Below are 26,567 nucleotides of genomic sequence, written 5' to 3' on the forward strand. Positions count from 1 at the left end.
ACTGATCTTCCTTACTCATCAATTATTGTTAGTGATGGCATTCCCCTTGGGTCTTCAGTTTCTAGCAAACTTAAGTCAAAAATTTGGAATAATAAATTCATTGACTTTCGATCCCTACAAATTACAAGGGAAGAACCTTTGAATATTTCGATTTCCACTGGGGTCATAAAATTGCACCAAAGTCCAAAACTGAAAAGCCCCATAACTATTCCCCAATGGACAGATGCATTTTTTTTTTGTTTGCAGCAGTGTACATTGAAAAGTGCCCTGCTGTCTTTTAAAGAAGTTAAAGTCTTTTAAAGAATGGGCACATGGTAAGGGAAATTCAATAACTTCATGGGGACAATGCATTTCGCTCATATGATGAGCAGTTAAAAGAAATTGTTAATGTACCTTGGCAGCAACCCATTCAGGAATTAAGGCTGAGAATAGTCAAACCCAGCCCTCTCGCATCAAGTTTTGTTTTTAATACAACAGAGGGGAACGTTGTAGTAAAAACCCCTGTCCCTGCAGTGCAGAGGAAACCACCCCAAGTCCAAATGCACAGATTCTTCCAAGCCAAGTATGCAGAATTCACAATCAAAAACTCCCAACTCCAATCAAAGTAAAAAAGTCTGCTTGAAATCCTGCAAGGTTATGACAAATACAAACTTTTAGGTATCATAAATGGATTCACCTATGGTTTTCACTTAGGCTGTAGTGGTATACCAGGTTCAAAGATATCTAGGAATCATAGAAGTGCACTTGAACATAGTTCTGTTATACAGGAATTCATTAATAGTGGTAAAGAATCAGGGAGAACAGCCGGGCCCTTCCCCTCTCCACCACTTTCCCAGTTTGTTTCTTCTCCTTTAGGAGTTGTTCCTAAATCAGACCCTGGTAAATTCCGAGTTATACACGATCTCTCTTTTCGTAACCACAATTCAGTCAACTGTATGATCCCTGAAGAAAATTCAAAAGTAGTACGACTCTTTAGATTGTAACGTGTGCCGAATACACAAATCTATTTTTGGCTCCCGATGGCACACTTACAACAACACACCAGTCAAAACGAATTAAAACTTCAAATTTTAATAGTAAAAACAAATAATCAATAATAAATAAGCACACACAATTACAGTTACACACAAATTGACAAAATAAACAATTCGCGGACAGAATTTACTCAGCTGTTAGTCAAAAAGGAAGTCCTCCAGCTCCGCGGACATCGCTCGCTATGTACATGGCAATACTTCCACGGTTAGCCCAAGCCGAATTACGAAGTATGAAAACATCCACCATTCCTGTGCCCAATGTCTAAAGTCTCTTGAATCTCCTATCTCGCAGACGATCGCGTGCTGGTGTTCCTCGGCTTCCGGAAATCACGCAAACGGTTACGAGTGACGTCACACATAACAAAAATAACAACTACAGCTGACGCAATATCTATTAATAATATTAGAGTATCGTAACACTTCCCCCCTTAAAGAAAAGTTTGAGTGTAATGAAAACTTTTACAATTGTTATGAAACAATATGATTTTACAAAATTTACATACATTTCAATAATATAACATTTCAATCAACAGGTACTCTCGACAATGCGTCTGCAATCAAATTTTCTCTACCTTTAATATGTTTAATGACAATATTGTGTTCCTGTAATTCTAAACTCCATCTCATTAACCTCTGGTTCTTGTTTTTCATTTTGTGTACAAAGGTGAGTGGATTGTGGTCAGTGAATACAACAACTGGATGTACAGATGAATATAAATACACATCAAAATGCTGCAATGCTAATAACATAGACAAACATTCTTTCTCTACAGTAGAATAGTTTCTCTGACATTTTGAAAACTTTCTAGAAAAATAAGCAACTGCATGGCACACATAGTTCTCATCTTCTTGCAATAAAATTGCCCCACAACCCACATCACTAGCATCAATTTGTAACAAAAACTCTTTATCAAAATTTGGTGATGAAAGAACTGGAGAGACCATGAGTATGGTTTTAATTTGTTTAAAGGCCTGTTGGCACTTTTCATCCCAAATAAACTTGCTGTTCTTTTTCAAGAGACAGGTCAATGGGTTAGCAATAGTCGAAAAGTTTGGACAAAACTTTCGATAATATCCCGCCATTCCCAGGAATCTCATCAGTTCTTTCTTACATTGAGCAGGAGGAAAATTGACAATTGCATCAACCTTAGCAAAAACTGGACTAACATGGCCATTACCAACAATGTGGCCCAAATATTCAACAACAGCATGACAGAATTCAGTTTTTGTAAGGCTTACAGTCAAATTTGCCTCTGATAGTTTTACAAATAGTGCCCTAATATGTAACAAATGCTCTTGAAAAGTGTTACTGTAAACTATCACATCATCAATATATGCCTCACTTGCATCCAAGTCACCAAGCAAATGATTGATCATCCTTTGAGAGGTTGCAGGGGCATTTTTTAACCCAAAAGGCATCACCTTGTATTGGTAGAAACCCTTTGGGGTAACGAAGGCTGAAATCTCTTTCGCTGTCTCGGTCAATGGGACCTGCCAATACCCTTTCAAAAGATCAAACTTACTTACATATTTGGCACCACCAATCTTATCTATACAGTCCTCAATTCTGGGAATGGGGTAAGAGTCAGTCTTGGTGATTGCATTGACCTTGCGAAAATCAGTGCAGAATCTAAAAGTACCATCTGGCTTGGGAACAAGATGACAAGGAGAGCTCCAAGGGCTGTTACTGTATTTAATGATGTCATGTTCCAACATATAGGCCAGTTCTGCCTGACAGTGTGCCTGTTTTAAAGGGTTCATTCTGTAAGGATGTTGCTTTATGGGAGATGCATCCCCAACATCTATATCATGATATACAAGATTGGTCTTTTTAGGAACATCTGGGAAAAATGTGAAAATTCCTGTATAAGAGACATTAGCTCTTCTTTTTCATTCTCATGCAAGTGACCAAGTTTAGACTGCAAATCAGAAAAAATGTCAGAGTTTTTCAACTTAGGAGTAGATTGATCATACTCATGTGCAAATGGGTCTTGATCTGGGGTAGTGACTTCAGCGCTTGAAGCAGCAACTGATTCTACCTTGGGGTGATCTATGTCAGTTCGGTTATGATACTGTTTGATCATGTTGATGTGGCATAGCTGTTTGCTCTTGCGTCGACCTGGGGTCTTAATAATGTAATTCAAGTCATTGACCTTTTGCTCAACTTCAAATGGGCCAAAGTATTTAGCACGTAAAGGCTGACCTGGAATGGGTAGCAAGACAAGGACCTTGTTTCCTGGCTTAAATGTTCTAGTCTTTGTACGTTTGTCATACCAGGTTTCCATTTTATCTTGACTTACCTTTAAGTTCTCTCTGGCTAGTTTCCAAGTCTGACTGAGTCTCTCTTTGAACTTTGCAACATAATCTAATAGACTTGACTGACTCTCTTCAACCAACCATTTCTCTTTTAACAATTTTAATGGCCCTCTTACTGTGTGACCATAAACAAGTTCAAAGGGACTAAAACCCAGGGATTCCTGTTTTGCATCTCTAACAGCAAATAAAAGAAAGGGGATTCCTTGGTCCCACTCTTTCTCATTTGATAAACAATAGGTTCGAATCATATTTTTCAAGGTTTGATGAAACCTCTCGAGAGCCCCCTGGGACTCTGGGTGATATGCACTGGAGGAATGGTGTTTAACCCCTAACTCCTGCATGATCTGTTTAGAGACCTGAGAAGTGAAGTTGGAACCTTGATCAGACTGTACTGATATGGGCAAACCAAAATTGGTGAAAAACTTAGTCAAAGCATTGACAACTGTTCTAGACTTAATGTTACGAAGGGGAATTGCTTCGGGGAAGCGTGTTGACGCACAAATTATTGTCAACAAGTACTGCTTACCAGCTTTGGTTTTAGGTAAGGGACCCACACAGTCTATAATGACCTTAGTAAATGGCTCATCAAAAGCAGGGATAGGCTTAAGAGCAGCAGGAGGGATTTTTTGATTAGGTTTTCCTATTACTTGGCAGACATGAGAAGACCTACAATAGTCAACTATGTCCCTTCTCATTTTTGGCCAGAAGAAGTGAGCCAATATTTTATGGTAGGTCTTTGTGACCCCCAAGTGACCCGACATTGGTGTGTCATGGGCGAGACCTATGGCCGTTTTACGATATGCCCTCGGAACAACAATCTGATGGCGAATTTGCCATTCATCATCTACTGAAGCATCAGGGGGACGCCATTTTCTCATTAACACACCCTGATTCTTATAGTAACCAACAGGGACCTTCTCCGTCTCTTCTGGAGACATAGCCTGTTCAATGAGACCTTGAAGTTCAGCATCTGACTCTTGTTCAGATATTAATTCAACTCTAGTAAGAGGGGTGTTGTCCAACATTTCCTCTAAACCAAGTACATTACTTTTAGACTTAGACTTTTGATTCTCAGGGGAAATGTGACCTTCTGATTCTAACATCTCTGACAAAAATGTCCCATTAAGGTCTACAGAAAAGTCCTTTCCTGTATCTAACTTCTGTTTATCATGCCCTAGTTTCTTAGCCATAGCCCTTGTAATAGCACATGAAGGAAATAACTCTTTATTCTCCTCCTCTACCTCTGCTATAAGACTAGGCTTTTCACAGATGATTGGGTCAGGTACCACCCTACCCCCAGCTAAATCATTGCCTAACAGAAGAGAAACTCCCTTAACAGGTAAAGTGGGTCTAACACCTACGACCACAGGCCCAGAGACTAAATCTGACTTCAAGTCTATAACATGAAGAGGAACTTTTACCAGTCCTAACTCTACACCCTGAATCACCACTTCAGAACCTGTGTGTGTCTTCTCAGACAGTGGTAGCACGCCCTCTAACAATAAAGACTGAGAAGCACCTGTATCCCTCAAAATTCTTATAGGGTGCGAGTCGGTATCTACCGACACCAAACCATTAAATACAAAAGGCTTAAATTCCTCTCTAAGAACATCAGACTCTGGCTTGACCTCTGTGTTCTCAAACTGACTGCAGGTAACCTTACCTTGGACAGATGTAAGGGCACTGGGACTTGGCTGCACATCAGCAGTACTTACCAGTTTTTTCTTCTGTAATGCCCAACATTCAGACTTAATGTGACCCTTCTTTTTACAATAATTACAAGTTGGGATCTGCTGTAAGCTTTCATTTTTCTTGTCCTTACCTTTAATCTCAGAGTAGGCTAACTTAGGATGATTTACCTGTGAAGTGTCTGGTGCCCCTCGAGAACCATCAGAGGGGTTCATCCTCTGTTCACTACTGGGTTTTACAAATGAAACCTTATGTGTTAGTGCATAGTCATCAGCTGCAGTCGCAGCTTGCTCAAGAGTCTCAACCTTCTGTTCATCTAAATAGGTTCTAATTTCAGAATGAATGCAGTTTTTGAATTTCTCAATCAAAATTACCTGCTTCAACCTTTCAAAGTCTGATCCAACATTTTTAGAAGTGCACCATCTCTCAAACATATTTTGTTTCTCTCTAGCAAATTCAACATGAGTCTTTTCATTGAATTTCTTGTAATTTCTAAATTTCTGCCTATAGGCTTCTGGTACAAGTTCATATGCTTTTAAGACATTTTTCTTAATAACATCATAATTTGTGCTTTGAGGAAGTGACAATGCACTATAAACTTCCCTAGCTTTGCCAACAAATGCACTCTGTAATAATAGTGGCCAGTATTCCTTTGGCCATTTCAAATTCTCTGCTATTTTCTCAAAATGAATAAAATATTTATCAACATCTTTCTCTTGAAATTTTGGGACAAGTCTTATGTTTTTTGTTACATCAAAGTCAGATTTTGACCTAGCCCTAGCCTCAAGTTCTAATTCATGTTTAACCTTTTGAGTCTCAAATTCTAATTTTTTAATCTGTAACTCATGTTCTCGATCTTGTGCACTTTTCTCTCTTTCATATTCTCTTCTTTCTCTCTCAAATTCACGTCTTTCTCTCTCTTGTTCAATTTCTAGTTTCTTGAATTCCAATTCATATTCAAAATTTCTATTTTCAATTTCACTGTGTTTAAGATCTACAACCAATGACAAAGCACTATCATCTAAGATATTCTTAAGGACTAAATACTGAACCACAGCATTTCTGATCTCTATTTTCCGAGCACTACGCTTAACATTCAAATGAAACTTTGTCACAACCTCAAACAGTTCATCTGTTCTCAGAGTTTCAAGTAACCGTGCATCTGGTGCTTTCAAAAACTCCTCCAAGTTAAAAACCATCTTGACTGGTGTGTACAATAATGAAATAAATTCCCAAATGAAATAATGTTGTGATCAAAATTTTCCGAGATATCGTTTTTGAAAATTACCCACAAAACGCCAAAAGTTCGATTATCCCGGACGAGCCCCCAATTTGTAACGTGTGCCGAATACACAAATCTATTTTTGGCTCCCGATGACACACTTACAACAACACACCAGTCAAAACGAATTAAAACTTCAAATTTTAATAGTAAAAACAAATAATCAATAATAAATAAGCACACACAATTACAGTTACACACAAATTGACAAAATAAACAATTCGCGGACAGAATTTACTCAGCTGTTAGTCAAAAAGGAAGTCCTCCAGCTCCGCGGACATCGCTCGCTATGTACACGGCAATACTTCCACGGTTAGCCCAAGCCGAATTACGAAGTATGAAAACATCCACCATTCCTGTGCCCAATGTCTAAAGTCTCTTGAATCTCCTATCTCGCAGACGATCGCGTGCTGGTGTTCCTCGGCTTCCGGAAATCACACAAACGGTTACAAGTGACGTCACACATAACAAAAATAACAACTACAGCTGACGCAATATCTATTAATAATATTATAGTATCGTAACAAGATGTTGTAACAGACCTCTGAAAATTTGGTCGCGGTGCATTGATGGCTAAGATAGACACTCAGGATGCTTTCCGCATAATTCCAATTCATCCTGATGATTACAAAGTCTTAGAATTTTCTTGGGACAGTATGCTCTTCTATGATAAGTGTCTACCAATGGGTGCGAGTAGTTCGTGTCAGATCTTTGAACGCCTTAGTAGTAGTTTGCAGTGGGCAATGTGTAAAAAATTGTCTGCTTCCGGAATGTCTCACATGTTAGACGATTTTTTCTTTATCGGGCCCAAGGGTTCTATTAAATGTCAAGCTGATCTTAAAAGATTCTTGTCTATTTGCGCAAAATCAGGCATACCCATCCAGGAGGAAAAAAAGTTTCTCCTACCACTGTATTAACCATGAAATATATGGAGATAACGAACAGTATTCAAGCTCAAAAGTCCATTAAACAATACAAAATAGGAGCAGAGCAAACACGGACCTCCAAACATTAGAGGTGGGATCAGGTACCATGGAGGAGTGAGCATCCCCTGCCGACCGGTCACACCCGCCGTGTGCTCCTTGTCATGATCGGGAAATAACGGGAAAATCCGTCGACAATTCAGTGTGTAAATAATGGCCTAACAATAAGTATGAAAAACGCCAGTCAGCATTTGACTCAATGATAAATTGTATTTGCTGACAAGGTCATTGTATCGACCATAGAACTTACAAAATGATGACTTTAAACGAGACAGCTAATATTCTTGTTTCATCAACTTATTTGTAAATAATTTACCTCGTTTTAGAAATTGTACATACGTAGAGCATGCTCTTGCGTATCGAATCAACTGAGAGATATATACACCGTATGCAGGTGATGAAGGTATATTGCTGCATAAGTAAGGGAAGTTGACGATTGAAAAGTTAAAGTCATCACGTTTATCATGAAGCTTGGTTGTTAGATTACCATTAACATCTTTTTCAAGTAAAATATCCAAATATGAAACAGATGTGTCAGACTCTGTGGTATCTTTTATCTCAAGTTCACCAGGATATATCGTATCGACATAAGAATGGAAATAGTCATTGTTAATTGACAATACGTCGTCGATATATCTAAATGTCGAGTTGAAGGCCACAGCAAGTGTTTCCTTCTTTTCACGTACAAGATTTTGGACAAATTCTGCTTCATATGAATACAAAAAAATGTCTGCTAATAACGGGGCGCAATTGGTACCCATGGGTATTCCAATAGATTGTTGGAAGACCTGGTCTCCAAAAACCACATTGATATTGTCAATCAGAAACTCAAGCATCTTTTTAATGTCAACTTCAGAGTACTTGTGTGTACAATGAGAATGTTTTTTAACAAAATAATTTTGCAAATGACCAATGACAAGGTAAGTATATTTACGAGTTCCATTTTTATTGAAAAAGCAGCTGTCAATGATATCAAAAAGCCTGGACTTTAATTTATCGTGGGGAATGGTTGTGTATAAGGTTGAAAAGTCTTAAGTTTTTAAGCTGTTGATTTTGGTAAAATCTTGTGATTTCAAATTTTCCGAAAGTTCCTTGGAATTTTTAAGTATCCACATCTGATTTACACCACTTCTCGAATATATTGTTGCACAGTACTCTTGAAGTTTCTCCTTCGCCACTGTTAATATCTTAGTGAGGAGTAAAGATAGAGGCTTGGTTGAACATCTACTGGAATCCCGCTATATATCTTTGTTTGTAAGGATTTTTCTGAAGTTTCGGAATCCAATATAATATGGTAATTCAAATTCATTTTGGTTTGGAATATTAAAAATATTCAAAACTGACATATGATTTTGAAGAATTTCTTCCTTAGAAAGGGAACTATGGGTATAAGTTGGATTACCACTTGTAGAATTAAATCCAAGTTCCTCAAAAATACATTCAATATAATGAGCCTTACAAACAAAGACAATGTTGTTACCTGCTTTGTCAGCAGGGACCAGTACGTACTGATCATGTTATCTATCTAATTCTTTTTTCACTTCTGGATTATTGAATACAGAAGGATAGATGGTTTTCATATTGCCTCTCAATCTTTTAATGCGCGATTTTAACATACATCTGATACATTTAATCCATTCTGACAAAGTGTCAAGGTCTTTTCCATGTCTGGCCCATCGCCTGGCGTAGTCCTCTACAGAATCCATAATATTTATGAAATTCCGACGCCAGTTGAAGGATCTGGGTTCCCTAAATTTAGGACCTTTTAAAATTAGTGATCTAAGGTCCTCATTATAAACTATATTTACGTCACCAGTAATAACGTGTCCAGCAGGACTATAGTTATAGGGCGAAGAAGAACATGAACACGATGGAGGATTATGTTTCAGATATTCGATATCCAGGCCCTGTAAAGTTTTCTTGTAATTAAAAAGTGATTAAAATCTTGTAATTAAAAATGTGATAAAAATCCATCCAGACTGTGCTGTCATATAGTGATTATGTATTTTAATTTGAAATGATAAAGATTCAAGATCACTAAATGAAATTGAATGTGAAAAAAGCAAAAGTACGGAGACCCCTCCCCCCCCCCATCTTTTGGTCGTGGACAATGTTGACTTGGACAACTTTTGTGCTGTCCCCTTTTATACTGAGGGTTTTATTGATTGTTCTATTTTACTTTTAATTACAATAAGCACAAAATAGTCCAAAAATAAATAAATAAATAAAATTTTAACAAAAGCATGAAGCACTAAAGATTTAACACACCAATAATCAGGCGCTTAGCATTGTTTTTTTTTTTTTTAAGTGTGTGTGCAAAGGAGGAACAAGTAAAAATTAAAGGTAAATAAAACTTTCAAAAGCAGGAGTGGGATTTCCTTTTTAACAGAAAATATGAATACAATGACATGGTTAGGTTCGATCATATTGAAACGGAAAAGTGGTGGGGTGAGGACTGCCCTTGAATGAAAATTTTAATGCTACAGTACATGTATATTAAAACTAAGAAGAATTCTAAATGTCCTCTTAAAAAGTCCCCCCCCCCTCTCCAAATGCTACGTGCATTGTCATTGAAAAAAACCCGAAATATCCTTTTACTAACCCAGAGGAACAATTTTTATAGAAACGACGAAGACACTGATAAAGATGTTTGTATGTAGTACAGTTTATTTGCTGTTCACGCAATGCCTTCAACATGGAAACAGCTAAACGCCTTGCTCACTGGGACCGATTGTTTTGAGAACTTTGATGAATTAATGATTTACATAAAATGACGACTGACACAGGTACAGATTTTTAATCAAGTACGTTGCATGGGAGGGAGGAAGGGCGGGGGGGGGGGGCTTTTTTCCGAACATAACCTTTTACTCTTGAAAATCTTCAAATGTTCAGGTCGGCCCTTTTCGTCTTGTAGTACATATATATATATATATATATATATATATATATATATATATATATATATATATATATATATTCAGATCGGCATGGTAATGTACAGGTATTAACGACATTTGTTTGTGGGAAAAATGGGAACCTATCCATTCCCGTCCTACGAAATAGGATTTTCGAATTAGACATTTACTATTATTTTCTATCTTCATCTTTTTTTGGTTAGTTGTAAAATAATATTTTTTCTGGCTGCCCCTATATTCAGATACGATATTACGCGTGCCTGTTAATCGATGCTGAAAATATATTGTATTTTGTATGAAATGTTGTACATCCTCAAAATTTCGTTGATTTTTTTCTCAAGTATATAATCGGGTGTATGAAAAAAAAATAATTCCTGTCTTTATTAAATAAAAAAAGGGACAAAGAAAAATGATAAACAGGGAAAATGCCATAATTTTTCTTAAACAGTATAATCACTGTGTATAATAATCTTAACCCATATCTAAGTTCCACTATATAATCTTATGAATATATTTTTTTAGCCTTCAAAGTAGAATTAGGTGAAGTGTTTAACTTTATTTACTGATTCAGCAAACATATTTGCTACCATGTTGATTGTGGTTAATGGCCTGATGATAGACCTAATATTTTTTTATGAATTAAAAATTCAATACAAACTATTTTTTGTAATAAGAACATAGATAATTCAACTTGTTCTAAAAACTTATCTCGTGTGTATAAACATGTAAAACTAGTGCTTATTGTAACGGGGACAGTTACAGATGTTCCCCAAACGCTCCCCAACTCTCTTTAAAAGTTTTATTCCCTGTGAGCTTCATTATAAAAGGCAATCAAGCATATTTGTCATTTTACGCATTGCACGCGCGCTCACGTGCAGGTATGTGCATGATGACCATGTCCTCTTGTTTACACTTTAAATACATCTTACTATTTTGAATATCAAAGCATTTTATCAAAAAATATAAAAGTTACAGCTATATGAAATATATTGGTCATTTTATGCATTGCACGCGCGCTCGTGCATGCATGTGCATGATGATTATGTCATCTTGTCTACACTTCTAATGTATACACATATTCTTAGTATCAAAGCATTTCATCAAAAAATGTAAAAGTTACGGCTATATCAATTATATTCGTCATTTTACTAACTGCACGCGCGCGAGCGTGCATGCATGTGATTGATGACCATATCATCCTTTCTTCACTTTTAATATGTCTAAATATTAATATTCTGAGTATCAAAGCATTTTATCAATAATATAAAAAGTATATAACGGCTATATCAAGAATATTTTTTATTTTACGCATTGCACGTGCATACATATGCATGCCTGTGCATGATGATCATGTCATCTTATCTACACTTTTAATATATCTTAATATTTTAAGTATCAAAGCATTGCATCAAAAAGTGTAAAAGTTACGACTATATCAAGTTTATTGGTCATTTAACGCTTTGCGCATGCGCGCACGTGCATGCATGTGCATGTTGACCATGTCATCTCGTCTACACTTTTAATATATCCTAATATTTTGAGTATCAAAGCATTTCATCAAAAAGTATAAAAAAAAAAAATACGACTATATCAGATATATTGGTCATTTTACGCTTTGCGCATGCGCGCACGTGCATGCATGTGCATGTTGACTTTGTCATCTTGTCTACACTTTTAATATATCCTTATATTCTGAGTATCAAAGCATTTCATCAAAAAGTATAAAAGTTACAGCTATATCAAGTATATTGGTCATCTTACGCATTGCACGTGCGCACAAAATGACCTTCGTTCCGCAAATCTACATAACATGCCTAGTAACCCTAAAAAGGTTTCACCTTAATCGGATGAGTAGTTTACGAGATCACTCGCGGACAAAAAAGTACCCGGAAGAAGAAAAATAAAAATAAGAAGAAGAAGAAACAGAGTAAAAACAATATGTTCCCCAACTTCGTTTGGGGAACATAATTAAATATTTATATATAAAATTTGGATATGATTTACATCAGGAGATTTGCTAAATATTTCATGTATCAACAGTAAAGGGTTAGAAATTTTCATTCGAATAATCATATTAAAATTAAAAAAAAAAGTTATTAGATCTACGGAGTTCCTTTGTAGTAAAGTTGTAAATTTTACCGCGCTGTTTTAACTGTGACGTCACGCAACCAACACGGTTCAACGCGGTCATATCAAAAAAGCCAGTGGCAGCGATGATACGGAGTTGTAGTGTAACGTAATGCTGAGCTGTCTGGAACTTGCTTCACACGGATATTTGGTACTATTCAGAGCAAAAACAATCCGGATTTCGTTAAAATATAGATATTCGGATTTTAAAAAAAAAAGACTAATAAAAACAAAAAAAAACAAAACAGAAAAGCAGTAGAACGGGTTCAAAATCTGTATACTCCCGAAACATCAGGAGAGTTGACAGGTAAAGTAGAAAGGATTGATTTGTTTTTTTGTTTGTTTTTTTTTTTATGATAGTGAAAACTGAGGGTGGACAGCTATGAAAATTCGGTATTTAAACATTGAAAAGGTGAAAAAATTGAAGAAAACGAGAAATCCAAAGGCTTATTTTTCACTTTTAAAACGTAAGCTTTACGCCAAAATCGTAAGGGGTGGCACCTCTGTGCAGCTTGATATAAAAAAGAGGGTTTTTTATTTCGGTAAATAAAAGTATATTAACTTGCAAAATATTAACAAAAAGGTATCTTTGTAAGATATTTTGAAAATAAAAGTCTCAAGAAAATCTTTGAAAACTCTTTTCACAGACTAAGAATAGAAAATTGCTTGTTTGACACATTATAATCTAAGCTAATATATACTTGTATTTCAAAAATTCTTATCACAGAAGTAAATTTGGAAAAAATCATTATATTAAAAAAAACACATTACATAAATGTACTAGAATATTAATAATGAAATTATTCCTATATCTTTTTTTAAAGAAAGAGAATTAGAAAAAAAAATACAAGACTGACTTTTCACTTTTCTAAAAGATCTAAAAGAGATAAAAAATTAATACATTTTTTTGGGGGGGGGGGGGGGAGAGAGAGAAACCCGGAGGAAAATTAATTAGGAGGATAAAATGATATTTACAATGTGATGACAAGATAATTCTATTAACTAGATTTAAGTGTGATTTTATGAATTACTCTAATTTTTTTTAAAGAAAAAAACCTTTAGCTTATAGGATTGTTGATGATTTCATTAGCAAAACAAAAACTTCAGTGTTTTTTTTTAAGAAATGATAAAAAGAATACAATAGAAGTACTGTAATGAGAGAAGAGTTAAGTCTTTGAAATATACCAGAAAAGAAATTTTCCAATATTCATAGTCCCGATACATCACGGTTAAATGTATTAGATTGTTTAAATTTGGCGTTATATCTTGAATTATTCCCTAATAATCATAATGTTAAACTAGTTATATTTAAAATTGTATTGAGAAGATAAAAGCATATTTTGTAGGACATTCTATTTCATTTGACAAACACTGTTTTAAACAGCTGAGGTCAATCAGAACATTCTACTCAGCAATGTTTTCTTTATATTTATTCTTAATTGATCGTAGATATATAACATTTTTGTTGCAATCTGACCAAAAGCACGTGGGTCGTTAAAGTAGAATTGTGACGCATAAACTACACCAGAACTTATTGTGTTGTTTCAGTGAAGTTGTGAAATTACTGCAATTTTTCAATAATTGTTTAGTATGAATATGGTTTTTTTTTTCATTTCATTAGAAAAGATAAAAGCACATCTGGATTGATAAAATTTAAAAGAAATAGATTTAAAAAAAACAAACAAACAAACAAACAAATTAAATAATACTGACAATTTAGTGCTATTTTTTAATGGATCCTTATTGGTCGAAAATTACTAATTAGTATGAATAGATGCTATCTCATCATTTAATTTGGATCTTTAAAGAATGTCTTGCACTTTTGACCGTAGAAATGTGGATCTGAAACACAAACATACACTTTTATTGATAGACTTATTTAGTATTATTATATGATTGAATAATTCCTATCTCTCCGATTGGCTAGGATCCAACAATGTAGAAAAGTACTACTTTATATTAACCAGCACATGACTTTCCAGGTGAATATAAGGATTTGTTTTTTCTATATTAGTTTAAAAATAGATCGGGAAATTTCAAATTGATACAAATAGTTTTGGAAAGCTACTTCACTTACTACCAACTTCCACTAAGGTGAACATACCATTAGGGAATATATAATTTGGGATTGGGTGGTTTTGAGGGGTGCAGGGACTCCCCCCACCCCCATCCCCAATTTTTTTTTCTAAACGTAAATTTCTACTTTTAATTTATTCTAAAAATATTAATTGAAAGACTGCCCTCCAACTAATGGACCTGAATCCCCTTGAACAAAATTTGAAGTTAAAAGAATTCTCTTTACGTTGGGGTTGATCAAAAATTTTTCAGCTGTCACTTTTTCCTGATTATGCTCCCTTTCAAATATATTCTGTAAAAGAGCCTATCAAACACCTGTTGTGGTCTGTCAAGACGTTTCTGGAAAGTTTTAGAGAAAAAAAAAATGTTAATATGATCTAAGAAAATGAAACAGACGTTGCGATGAAGTTCGACGAGGCAGTCTTCCATAAACCGTTGGTACGTTTCTGGACTATTGTAGAGGCTATGTTATCTAAGAAAATAAAACAGATGTTGCGATGAATTTTTTCAAGGGAGTCCTTCATAAACCGTTGGTACGTTTCTGGACTATTGGAGAGGCTAAAGGACATACTGTTATATTCGAAATATCAAAGAGGAGCCACAGTAAAGACTGTTCTTTCCTTATGGTCTTCTTCGGTTTCTATTGGATAACCTAATTTTGCGTCCTGTACAATGAAGAAGGGGTTACATAATTGTCTAAAATTTCTTCAATTCTAAGGAGAGAGTATGCATCTTTTATTCGTCCTGCTGTTTCGTTGTCTGTAGTATACACGCATTCTCAGATTCTTCGTTTTTTCTTCCTCACAAGGACTACATTACTGTTAATACCAATACCTACTTCTCCTGGAAAAAGACTTAGATTTCCTGATCAATGCTATATTTAGAAACTACTGTAAATGATCTCTGACCTCGTTATACATTGCTGGTGAGATTCAGTTAGAAGTTCTGTGTTGTGTTTTGCTGATGTCACTTGTTCTAGATCTGTATCTCTCCAAATATGTCTCTGTTTTAGAGTATCATTTTTAGGCTGCTGTTATTTCATCCTCTTTTCTATTATTCTCTGCAATATATAACATTTCTTTCTCTGTTGTAATTTCTGCTATTAGTTGTTTGTGTTACTTGCAGTTGTTTGTTGTGTTGTAGCTTTCTCTCCCTCTTTTCTTCTCAACTTTTCCTGTTCTACTTTTCTTATCGCCTTCTTAGCTAATTAAAATCTGTACACTGTTTAAAAATATGCCCTGTGATGTCTTTCAGGTTTTCTGTAAGCAACATCTCAACATCTGCTCCGTTTTACCGTCGACCTATTGTGGCTGTTACATCTACACTCAGGAAGACTACAGTACCGATCAGACACAACCTAACAGAAAGCGAACCCAAAGCGCACCCCGTGTTCGCTGCCTGGGTTCGCTTGGGGTTCGCTATAGCGGACCCGGAGCGCACCCCGAGCGAACCCTCAGCGGACCCAGAGCGAACGCCGAAAGCGAACCCCAAATTCAGTAGCGAACCCAGCAAGCGAACGCGCGTTCGGTGTTGCGTAACTGATCTGTCAATCAGGATTAGCGATAAGACGTATTAACCAATCAGCGCGTCGACCGATCAGCATGCCAGTTTGTCATTCGATGTAAATAAAACATTCTACAAGCAAAGCGTGTTTATGTTCAGTGTGAAATTATTATTAACACGATTAAAAAAATATTTATATTTATAAATTAATATCTAGGTAGCATGTTATATTCACACATTTATTTTCTTTATTTTTTATTTTTAAAATCCATTTATTTATATTGCGTAAATTTATAAGACAAGTTCTTTAATGTATAAAAGAAAATAATGGTTATCACAATTGTTACTAAAAAAAAAGAAAGAAAAAAAGTATTTTGACAAATTTTAACATTTCATTATCTCAAGATAATGCACAAAAGTATGTATATGTACGTTCTTTCATTCAATTATTTTATTTTTATAATGTTATTTACATTTTTGTTTAAATCCAGATCAGCATCAAAATTATTAATCTTCTTAATTGAAAAAAAAGTAAAAAATAAATAAATAAATAAATAAATAAAAAATAAATAGATAAACTAGAGCGAGCTCGTTGCAAAGCAACGAATAGGTCTTCCGTTGGAGCTGCGGAAGGAAGAAGTGACCTTGAGTCAAGGTCATGCCACATTCTAAAGTTATACATGTAAGCAATCTTGTAAGGGGAAGCAACTTACAATATTTCGCTAGGAAAAACTGTAAAGGAATGTACGTGACCTTGAACATTCCAAATGCCTTGCGTCAAACCATGACACACTCTCGTCATAAAACCCAATCTGTGTGTTACCGACTTGAAAAGTTCACAGTGACACGTCATGTTCTTTTAGTCCATATATACAGTCAAAACATCTTATCCTTAGTGACCTTGAACTTGAGTCAAGGTCATGTCACACTCTGCATGATACCAGCAATGTTTCACTAGTCCAAATACGGTAGCGAAATTACAGTTTCTCTGTCAGTGACCTTGACTCGACCAAATGACCTTGCATCAAGGCCATAACACACACTGGTTAAAAGCAATCCCAGCCTGTGAGTTTCTGAACGGATAAGTTCAGCCATGTTTTTTCAGATCATACAGCGAGTCGGAATAATTTGTTAGGTTCAACATAATGATTGAAAAATTCATTGAGAATGTTTTATGCCCAGTTTGGATAAGTAGAAAAAAGTGGAGATCGATCCTTTGGATGAGACCGGTGCTTGTGGACAGGACCCCCTCCCCCCCCCCCCCCCCCCAATATACACCCCGGGGTCCAAGAATATTTTTATTCGTCTTTTTCCATCAATTAATCTTCTAGTACACATTTACAATGTATTCCATATGAAAAATCCATAAAAATAACATAGAATTAACGTTTTATTAAAAAACCATACCCGCGGTATTATGAAATAGAGAAGGTAAGTCACTTCCATTTGTTAACACTGGACCCCTCTTGGATATCGGGCCTAAAATATCATATACATGTACCTACCACATGTCACCAAAATATATTATTATATCTTGTTTCATCGTCGCAGGCCACGGGTTTTGTGTCCATTCTATTTCCACAAACCCGTGGCTGCCTCCTTCAAATTTCTCTCGTTCTCATGAATATTAATAACATACATTCAACCAATGGAATAACATCTGACGCTTCAAGTCAGAACCAATGAAAATGATCAGTCTATCTTGTATTTGGATGTAACCATAACCACGAGCTGTTCATCAACTTCGGTTCGAATTTCCTTTCTTAACGAGTAACGCTATTCAGCGTTCTCACACAACGTCTACATTCGAAACCCTGTATTTTAATGTAAAACCTTGTAAGTATTTTAGAATATACGTTACTCACATCTGTTCTTCAGGATCTATCGTATTTTTTTCCAATAAATCTGCCACGCATAGCAAACATGATTTCATTATGGGCGCCGCCATTTAAGCGTACCAAAAATTGCTACAGAGTGATTTCATTGGTCAGGGTAAATCTGGCGTCACTTAATAAATATTCAATGATTCAGTCGCGAGAACGAGAGAATTTGGTAGGAGGCAGCCACGGGTTTGTGGAAATAGAATGGACACAAAACTCGTGGCTTGCGACGATGATCTTGTTTCGGTAGATATTTTTGTCTTTAATCGTGCTATTTAAACGGAAGACCTTAAATAGTGTCTGTGGCTATCACTATTTCGGTGTTTTTCAGAAACTTGATCGTAGAATTAGTCAAAGTCCACAACTGGACAATAAACTGATAAATCGGCTACCGTATATTATCTGTTCACAGAAACGACATATTGAAACTGGAAAAAAAAAATAATCCAGAAGCAATTCATTTCATTGAAATTCTATCATGAATATTTTGTTTTAATCGATGAACTCGATAAATCAATAAACTGACCGAAGGAAAAACGTTGCACGTGCCGTAACATTCTGTACGTTTTTTTTTTATTTTACATTCTACTTGCATAATACATGCACATGTACATGTACATATATATTAAACAGAAACATAAATACCAAGCCCGTCGGCATTTAAAAAAAAGTAATAAAACATAATTTGATTTAATCTATTTTATTTCATTTAAACTCTATTAATTTGTTTTAAAAGTATGATTGATCTTTTTCCTTTTAACATACACACAGGGTAAAAAAAAAGTATATATTGACTCGCGTAACTTTCATGGTTGTAGTTACATTTGAAAATGAAGAAATAATGAAATAATGAAACGCTGAAGGGACTGGTGTGTTGTATGGCCAAAATACGCCTTGCACATGCAGAGAAATTTACCACAGGTACTCTAGGACAGGTGTGAAACACCTAGGGCATGCCGTTTCCTGCTCTTGCTCTGCTAATCCCTATACACAGGAAATGATTGCGACTAATACTTAATACACAAAGAAACAGAATATATTCAAGTAAACTTGGCATTGATTTTTTTCTTGAGTATTATTGAGAATAATAAGTTTTAGTGATATATACCCCCCCCCCCCCCGTTTTAATTGTTTTGTGAAGTTCATCACCATGCACATTCCATCTTCTGTAATTGGAGAAATGTTTAAATTAAAAACAAACCACTGTTTACAAAAGAAGTAAATATCGAGGGAAAAAAATTGTTATATTTTATTGATATCTTTTATAACGTTCACGCGCCCACCCACTGAAAACGCTCACCATCGAATATTACAGCTTTCCGGTCATTCGACAATTTCAGGGAAATGCTTGCACATTAATACAGTAAAGTGAAATTATTTAAATGAATTATATTGTTCTACATTTGGTAAAAAAAAAAAACATGAACAGTATATAGATATATTTTTTTCCTCATAGGAATGCTGAAAACTGTTAATCGGAACTCGCACTGACTATTGTTTAGCACGTGTATGTAACATTGCAGTTCGCATATAATTTGAAAAGAGAAGTTATTAGAACTTATATTTCCGACATTAAAATTTGTCACGTTAAACTCTCAAATGACTCGGCTTATAAATAGTTTTCTTGATACTATTTACAAAAAGATGTCGCTTTAGTATTGATATATAACTTAACAAAATTAATAATAATAAATAAAATTGAAAAAAAAAAAACGATTAAATATATTCTGCTTTACAATTTTTTTTTTTTTTTTTTTTTGTTCATTCATTATTTTCACCTTTTGCGAAATAAAAGAAAATACTTTCATAAATATACATACACTACGGGATTTTGATTTGTTTTTTTTTTAAGAGGGAATTTCGCAAAATTCCTGTTCGGGGAGATAACTCCCGTTTGTTTACGATACTAGTTGATCGATGATTTAACCGCGGCGGGGACAGGTAGGTGATGAATTTCCCGCGGAGGGAACGCGGTTTACCTGTCTCACCTGGCCAAATCCCGCGTTGTGTTTACCGCGACGGGGCGCGGGAAATACGGGATCCGCGTTGCCTGTACTGTACATGTATAGTCAATCAGATTAGAAATACAGCGACTATCAGAATTCCGGGCCGTAAAAAAGATCTGATTTTGATTAGATCTCAGGTATAGGCGAATGTGTGTGTACTGAAGGGGTTAGTTAATTCATTCAAGATTTATTATATTGTTCGTTTGGACGAAGGCTTCATAAAAATATACACACTGCTTGTACAGGTACACATCAATGAATGTTCAGATTAATTCAAAAATCGGCGGACATTAATTTAGTTTAAACCATATTTTATTTGAAAATGACAAGCAGAAGATACAGATAAGTAGTACAAAATTCAAAAAGGATTCGGAAACAAGTTTAAAAACTTATACTAATCCGTTTCCTTATTATTATGATAAAGATGACAGACCCTTATTAGATAGCTACATAACACGGTTTGAAGCTGCTTAAAAAAATATTTGAAATTAACATACATGTTAAATTAGAAATCATGTCGATTGACACAAATGAATGACGTTCTAATTATACAGAAGAAGTCTAATGGATTTGTACAATATGACTGTATGAGAGAGAAAAAAGCGACATATTATGGTTGAATTTATAGGAAAAATAATTAAAGAACAAATGCAGGAGATTTACAGCGGTAACAGATATTAATTCAAAATTAGGAAGAAAAATAACATTGAGAGAAAAAATAAATAAATAAAAATGACGCTTGCTACACACACTTAAGAGAATATACACAAGAACATACCCACGGGAGAGGGAGTAGTGAATAGATACTAAGGAAAAACTGATTAAATAAATCTCTTGGTAGCTACAATATATTTTTGGACAAATTTAAAGATTGCAACATTTTCTGCCAGTGGTAGATTTTGGTCACTAAATAATAATATATTGGTGTTGTTGTAATGTGGAAGTGTGTATATAAACCTATCTCTGAGATTTTCAAAATATGGACAATGTAGGAGGAAATGTTCAGAAGTTTCAATCTCGCCACAATTACAGTTTGGGCTGCTGACAATATTTCGAGAAAATAAATGACTTTTTAGTGAGCTACAATCAAGTCGTAATCTTGTGTGTAATATCTGTTCCTTGCGTTTACCAGTATAATAATATTGAGGGGGTTTACGCTTTGCATTGTTGGCATTTAAATAACGTTTTAAATTTGACAACGAAGGGTTTTGTTTGATAGAATCGGGCAATTCGTTCCAGAGCTTGATGGTTGATGGGATGAAGGAGTTACTATAGTGGTCAGTTCTACATTTGACTTGCTTGATGTTACACTTTTGTCTAGTGGAATGATTGTGTATATCTTGATTTTGTGGTGGGACTAGATCCGAAACGTATTGAGGAGTTTGGCTGTAGACCATTTTGTGGAACTGTATAGTTTTATGTTTATATCTCCTATCTTTTAAAGATTCCCAACCAGTCTCCTGATAAAGACTATGAAGACTTGCAAGTTTCGTAGAGCCGGTTACTATGCGAGCGGCCTCAATATTGATATGTTCGATTTTATTGACAAGATCACTGGACATATTATCCCATATAACGTCATCATATTCGAGTAGCGGTCTAACGTAAGAAAAATACAAATTTTCAAGCGATTTTCTATCAATAAGAAATTTAAGTTTTCTTAGTAGATGAAGACGTTGAGATGCTTTCAGAAGGGTTGATTGTATGTGCAAATCCCAGTGGCCGTTTTTTGAAAAATGTATTCCAAGGTGTTTGTGACTTTCCACATTTTCGATTATTTGGCTATTCAGATAAAGTGGGGGATGTGTGATGGGAATGCGTTTATTGCTAAATAATAAACATTCAGTTTTTGAGGGGTTGAAATCGACCAACCATTGCTTAGCCCACGCACTTATCTTATCAAGGTCATTGTTTAATATCTGACTGGCTGTGCAAGCATTATCAACTACTATATATACAGGGTTGTATCGTCTGCAAACAATTTAATTACACAATTAATTCCACATACAATATCATTTATGTAAATGAGAAATAACAGAGGACCAAGAATAGATCCCTGGGGTACACCAGCTTTGATGCTACCCCAGGCTGATGAGGTGGAGTTGAGTATTACTCTTTGCTCCCTATTTGTAAGATAACTTTTAAACCATTTGAGCAAATTCCCATTTATCCCTGCAGTTCTTAGTTTAAACAGGAGACCCTCATGCCATACTCTATCAAAGGCTTTACTTATATCACAAAAAACAGCTCTTACTTCTTTTCCGGAATCTAGTGCTTTGCCTATGTCATTAGATATATCGAGTAATTGATTTATTGTAGAGTCACCTGGAATAAAACCTGACTGGTTTGAACAAAAGAAATTATTGTTGGATAAGTATAGATATACACGATTGTAGATACATCTTTCCATTACCTTTCCGGTTATGGAGATAAGTGATATAGGTCTATAATTAGAAACATTATTCCTGTCACCTTTCTTATATATTGGGGTAACGTTTGCTCTTTTCCATTCTATCGGAAATACTGCTTTTTTAAGAGACAAATTGAAAAGTTTACATAATGGTAATTTTAATATAGAAGCTGCCTCTTTAAGAAGACGGGGATTAATAAGATCTGGGCCTGTAGCTTTGGAAGTATCTAATGAAAGAAGAAGTGTTTTGATTTCGGTTGCATCAAGAGCTAAGTCAAGGAGTGTTTCGTAATTACTATAGGAATCTGTATTAGGTAATCTGTTTGAATGATCATCAATTGATGACTGTTTTAGGAAAAAGGTATTTAGTAATTCGGCTTTGTCATTGTCATCTTCGTATGTTTTACCTTCGAAAGTAAGAGGAGTATTTGTAAAGGGTTGTTTAGAATTTAAATTTATTAACTTGTTTACAATTTTCCACCATTTTTTTTAATCATTGCACACGTTAATTTCAGATGAGAGCTTACTGTAGTACTCATCTCTGAGTTTTCGGACAAGGCCGACACACTTCTATAGTTTTCCCAGTCATTATCTCTCTTAGTCCGTTTAGCTTTTTTATGGAGACGACGTCTTTTCCGAATGAGTTTTCTTAAAGTGTTATTGAACCATGGTGGGTCAGATTGCCGAATGATCACTGTTTTATTGGGAATTGACATTTGTGCACATTCGACTATAATTTTATTTAAGTTAGAAACGCTGTTGTCTATGTCTGATTCGATAAGTAAATCATCCCAGTTTACGTTTGCTAAATTTTGTCTGTAGGAAGTGTAGTCACCATTATCAAATAGCCTTATTTTCCGTTTGAAACAGTGAGATTCTAGAGGGGGTTGACTGCGGAGACCGTAAGTAGGACAATGATATCGAATATATTGGTCTAAGAAACAATCACTAACCGAAGACCTCACCACAAGTGAGGTGTTACTTACGAGTATAATATCAAGAAGTGACGACGAATGCTCAGTGAAGTATGTAGGTTCTTCAATAATTTGAAACATGTTATAAGTCTGTATAATGTTTAATAAATGATCGGCTTGCGTGTTTGGTGAAAGTAGATTGGCATTAAAATCCCCAACGATGATTATTTTGCTTATATTAGTATTGTAAGCTTGATCTATGGAAAATTCAATGTCATCCCATATACTTGTAGGTGAGTTTGGGGGACGATAAAATGTACCGTATAAATAGATTTGTTCACGAATAACTATTTCAAGCCAGACGCATTCAACCGTGACAGGCTCTAAATCCGATCGACGTTTCGCAAGAATGTGATCTTTGACATACATAGCACTGGTTCTCTGCCCTTGATTCCAGTCGCTGCCGCTAGGAATTACAAGGACAGGTAACCACCGCCGCCATGACAGTGGAAAATCTCACTGCTTTGTCGCGCATAGCAATTGCGCATTCTAAAAATAAATTGCATCCATGCTTGCGGAGAAGAATGTTAGGTGGATCCAGTGATCTAAATAACAGAGATAACAAAACGTAGCATATCTAAATTGAAGAAATAAAACAATGAAAAACGTGGGAAATATTTAAATAACATGACAGTGACTGTATTGACTGAGTATATAGTTTACAAATGTCACAATGAACCCGAGAATGTTCCAATAGTGTTAACATTGCGATCCTGACTCATAAACACATAAATATACAGTGATTTATGGAGTATGGAGAGACGAGTTAAAAGCTATCATTCCGTGTAAACTTGAAAACATAAATAAAGTTAAAGAACATCTAGTGTCGTAGTGGAATTAATGTTTAACATACCAATGGGTGAATGGCAAATATGCAAGTTAATAATCATATATTTGAGTTATTTAAATAAGGCCTATGATATCGCTTGCCAATGATTTTTAACATGTTTAAGGCAGCACTTCGTAACGGTTTTAGATGGTTAAAATCCATCTACTTTCTTCGTTAACAGCAGTGTGGAGTGCAGAAAGAAGGTTTGTTTATAACAGCACTTATGGATTTACGCTAGTTAAAAATAGATTTTTATCATCATTGTTGTTTCCTGTGACGCGATAAAATGGCAGTGGTTACCTGTCGTTGGTTTTTCAGGGCGCTTGCGCCCGTTAACCAATGTCAGGGTACCAGTCTATGACATACACGGCTACGCCCCCGCCTGTTTTGTTTTTCCTACAGTAACAAAACGGTGTTTGGAAATTTTTTAACGAAATATCCGAAAACGATTCATCGTTGTTTAACCATGTTTCAGTAAATGACAGTATACTATGGTTATGCAGTTCGCTCTCTAAAATGTCTAGCTTGGGTTTTAAGCTTTGAACATTTAAATGTACAAATGATATCCCGGTTGTATCGTCAAAAATTGATGAATATGAGTTAGATGAAGCAAAAGAGCCTTCAGTTGTGTTTGTTGAAGGACCAGGATTTGATTCAACATCTCCTGACAATTTTAGAGTTAGTGCTGACAAGTTGGTGAGCAAGTTAATATTTTTAGAGATATAGGCATATGAAGGCATAGAGAATGGCGCAAAGTACTTATGAGTACGATTTTTTTGTACAATTTTACAATACTCGTTAAGATCGGAAAGTAAGATGATCAACATGATAACTGGAACTCCATTACTTTTGAAGCTTAATATCAAGTTGATACAAATAATTTCAAACACACTTAAGTGCAAAATAGAACGTGTAGCTTTTGAATAGTAATTTCCCACCCTGGCTCGATATTGTGCTATTTCAATACCCATGTCTTAAGTCACACCTCGACAAAAAACAAAAAAATGAGAGAGCCAGGGTAAACACTACATGAGCAAGAATATAACCAAAAACATGGGTATGTGGAATCAGCTAAATAGCAAGCGATTTGTAGACATCTTATAAATGAGTTGTAAAAAACAAAGTCTGAGATAAACCAAACAGAAAAGCAAAGAGTATACATGTATATACAGGGGATCATAAGAACAAGCATAATGGGAGTAGTGCAAATGGTTGAGGTGCATGGGAAACTAGCGTGAGTTGATTTGGAAAGATATGTACCTTAAATGTTTTTGTTTACATTATATACAAGGGAGTGTTCGAATGGAACAAAAATGTCACAGATCAGAGTTCAGGATTTACATGGTATGACCAAATGGAGTAAGATCCGACTCTTGTTGGATTATGAACACTTTGTCCTTTAAATCACGGATACGGATCTTCCCGTTTGAGGACCAGACTTGTTTGATACAGTGTTTACGGCTGAGCTGCCTCGCAATAAACATAAGTCTATCTCGGTATTTGGTGAGGTCCTCGTTTACCGAAATATTTTTGGTATCGGGATGGTTTTTGAATTTCTCCCAGTTTTTGATTAGCCTGAACTTTAAGTCGACGTTTTTCATCTTGGCGATAATCTGCCTTGGACCGTTTCGGTTCTTAATATTGGGGTTACCGACTCGATGGGATACTTCGATATCACTTGGCTGAAGTGGGATACCCGCCTTTGCTGATGCTTCGAGTAGCAGTGTTGAGGTGTCCTCACTTTGTTGTTCTGGGATCCCAGATATCCGGACCATGGGGCGCCTGCCATATTGTTCAAGTTCGTCGAGCTGGCGGAACAGGTTTTTATTTTCATTCTCCAAGTTGATAATCCTGTTATTAAGGGGTTCAACTGCTTTCGCTACCTCGGATACTACCAACTGAGAGATCTCCTCTTGTAGTGCCTGTTTTACAGCCGCAGCAATTCGCATGACATCATCCTCTCCAAGAACAACTTGCGGAGGTGCAAAAGCGGGACTTGGAATACCTGGGTGGTCTGGTATGAATGGCGGATGGCCGTAAGGAATCTGTTGTACTGGAGTAGACATATGAGGGAATGGATGAGGTTGTAATGGGTTGACATTGCTTGGACTGGTGGAAAGAGAACCTTCTCTTTGCTTTTTAGGGGAGCGAGAAGTTTCAGAGTTAGATTGAGATAGGGCACTCAGATTTCTTTTGTTGTTTTCGTTGTTACTGTCACCCATTATGCGTTTTTTATATTACTGTTGATGTAAAAATTACAATGGAACACTCAGTGGAACACTCAAAGTACATTCAAAGCACACAGTACTTATATTTGTAACACAGTGCATGTAAGCATGTAAGCATAGACGGTAAGGTATAATGATAAGAATATCAACCAAGGGGTTCATAAACATAAAAAATGACTGTAAGTTGGGCGAAGTTGGAGACTTATAGCTTGGAGTTCCTATAAATGTTTGAAGTATGTATTCAGAAATGTCAGACGATGCAGCATAGAAGTACACAAAGGTAATGAACTATAGCGCACTGACATCGATAAACTG

General features: G+C 35.6%; 2 protein-coding genes across 4 annotated transcripts in view; one reads left to right on the forward strand and one right to left on the reverse strand.

Moving 5' to 3' along the window:
• LOC133199050 (uncharacterized) overlaps window positions 1-26,567 on the forward strand; it is a 269,846-nt gene that overhangs the window by 36,865 nt on the left and 206,414 nt on the right. The window lies entirely within an intron of this gene.
• LOC133198276 (uncharacterized) lies at window positions 2,837-6,238 on the reverse strand. The gene has a single exon (XM_061334393.1). It carries the CDS (start codon window positions 6,236-6,238, stop codon window positions 2,837-2,839), a length of 3,402 nt encoding a protein of 1,133 aa, XP_061190377.1.

Source organism: Saccostrea echinata, unplaced genomic scaffold, assembly GCF_033153115.1.
Source record: "Saccostrea echinata isolate AGI-Se365-2 ecotype Australia unplaced genomic scaffold, CSIRO_AGI_Sech_v1 ptg000033l, whole genome shotgun sequence".
Classification (NCBI taxonomy): domain Eukaryota; kingdom Metazoa; phylum Mollusca; class Bivalvia; order Ostreida; family Ostreidae; genus Saccostrea; species Saccostrea echinata.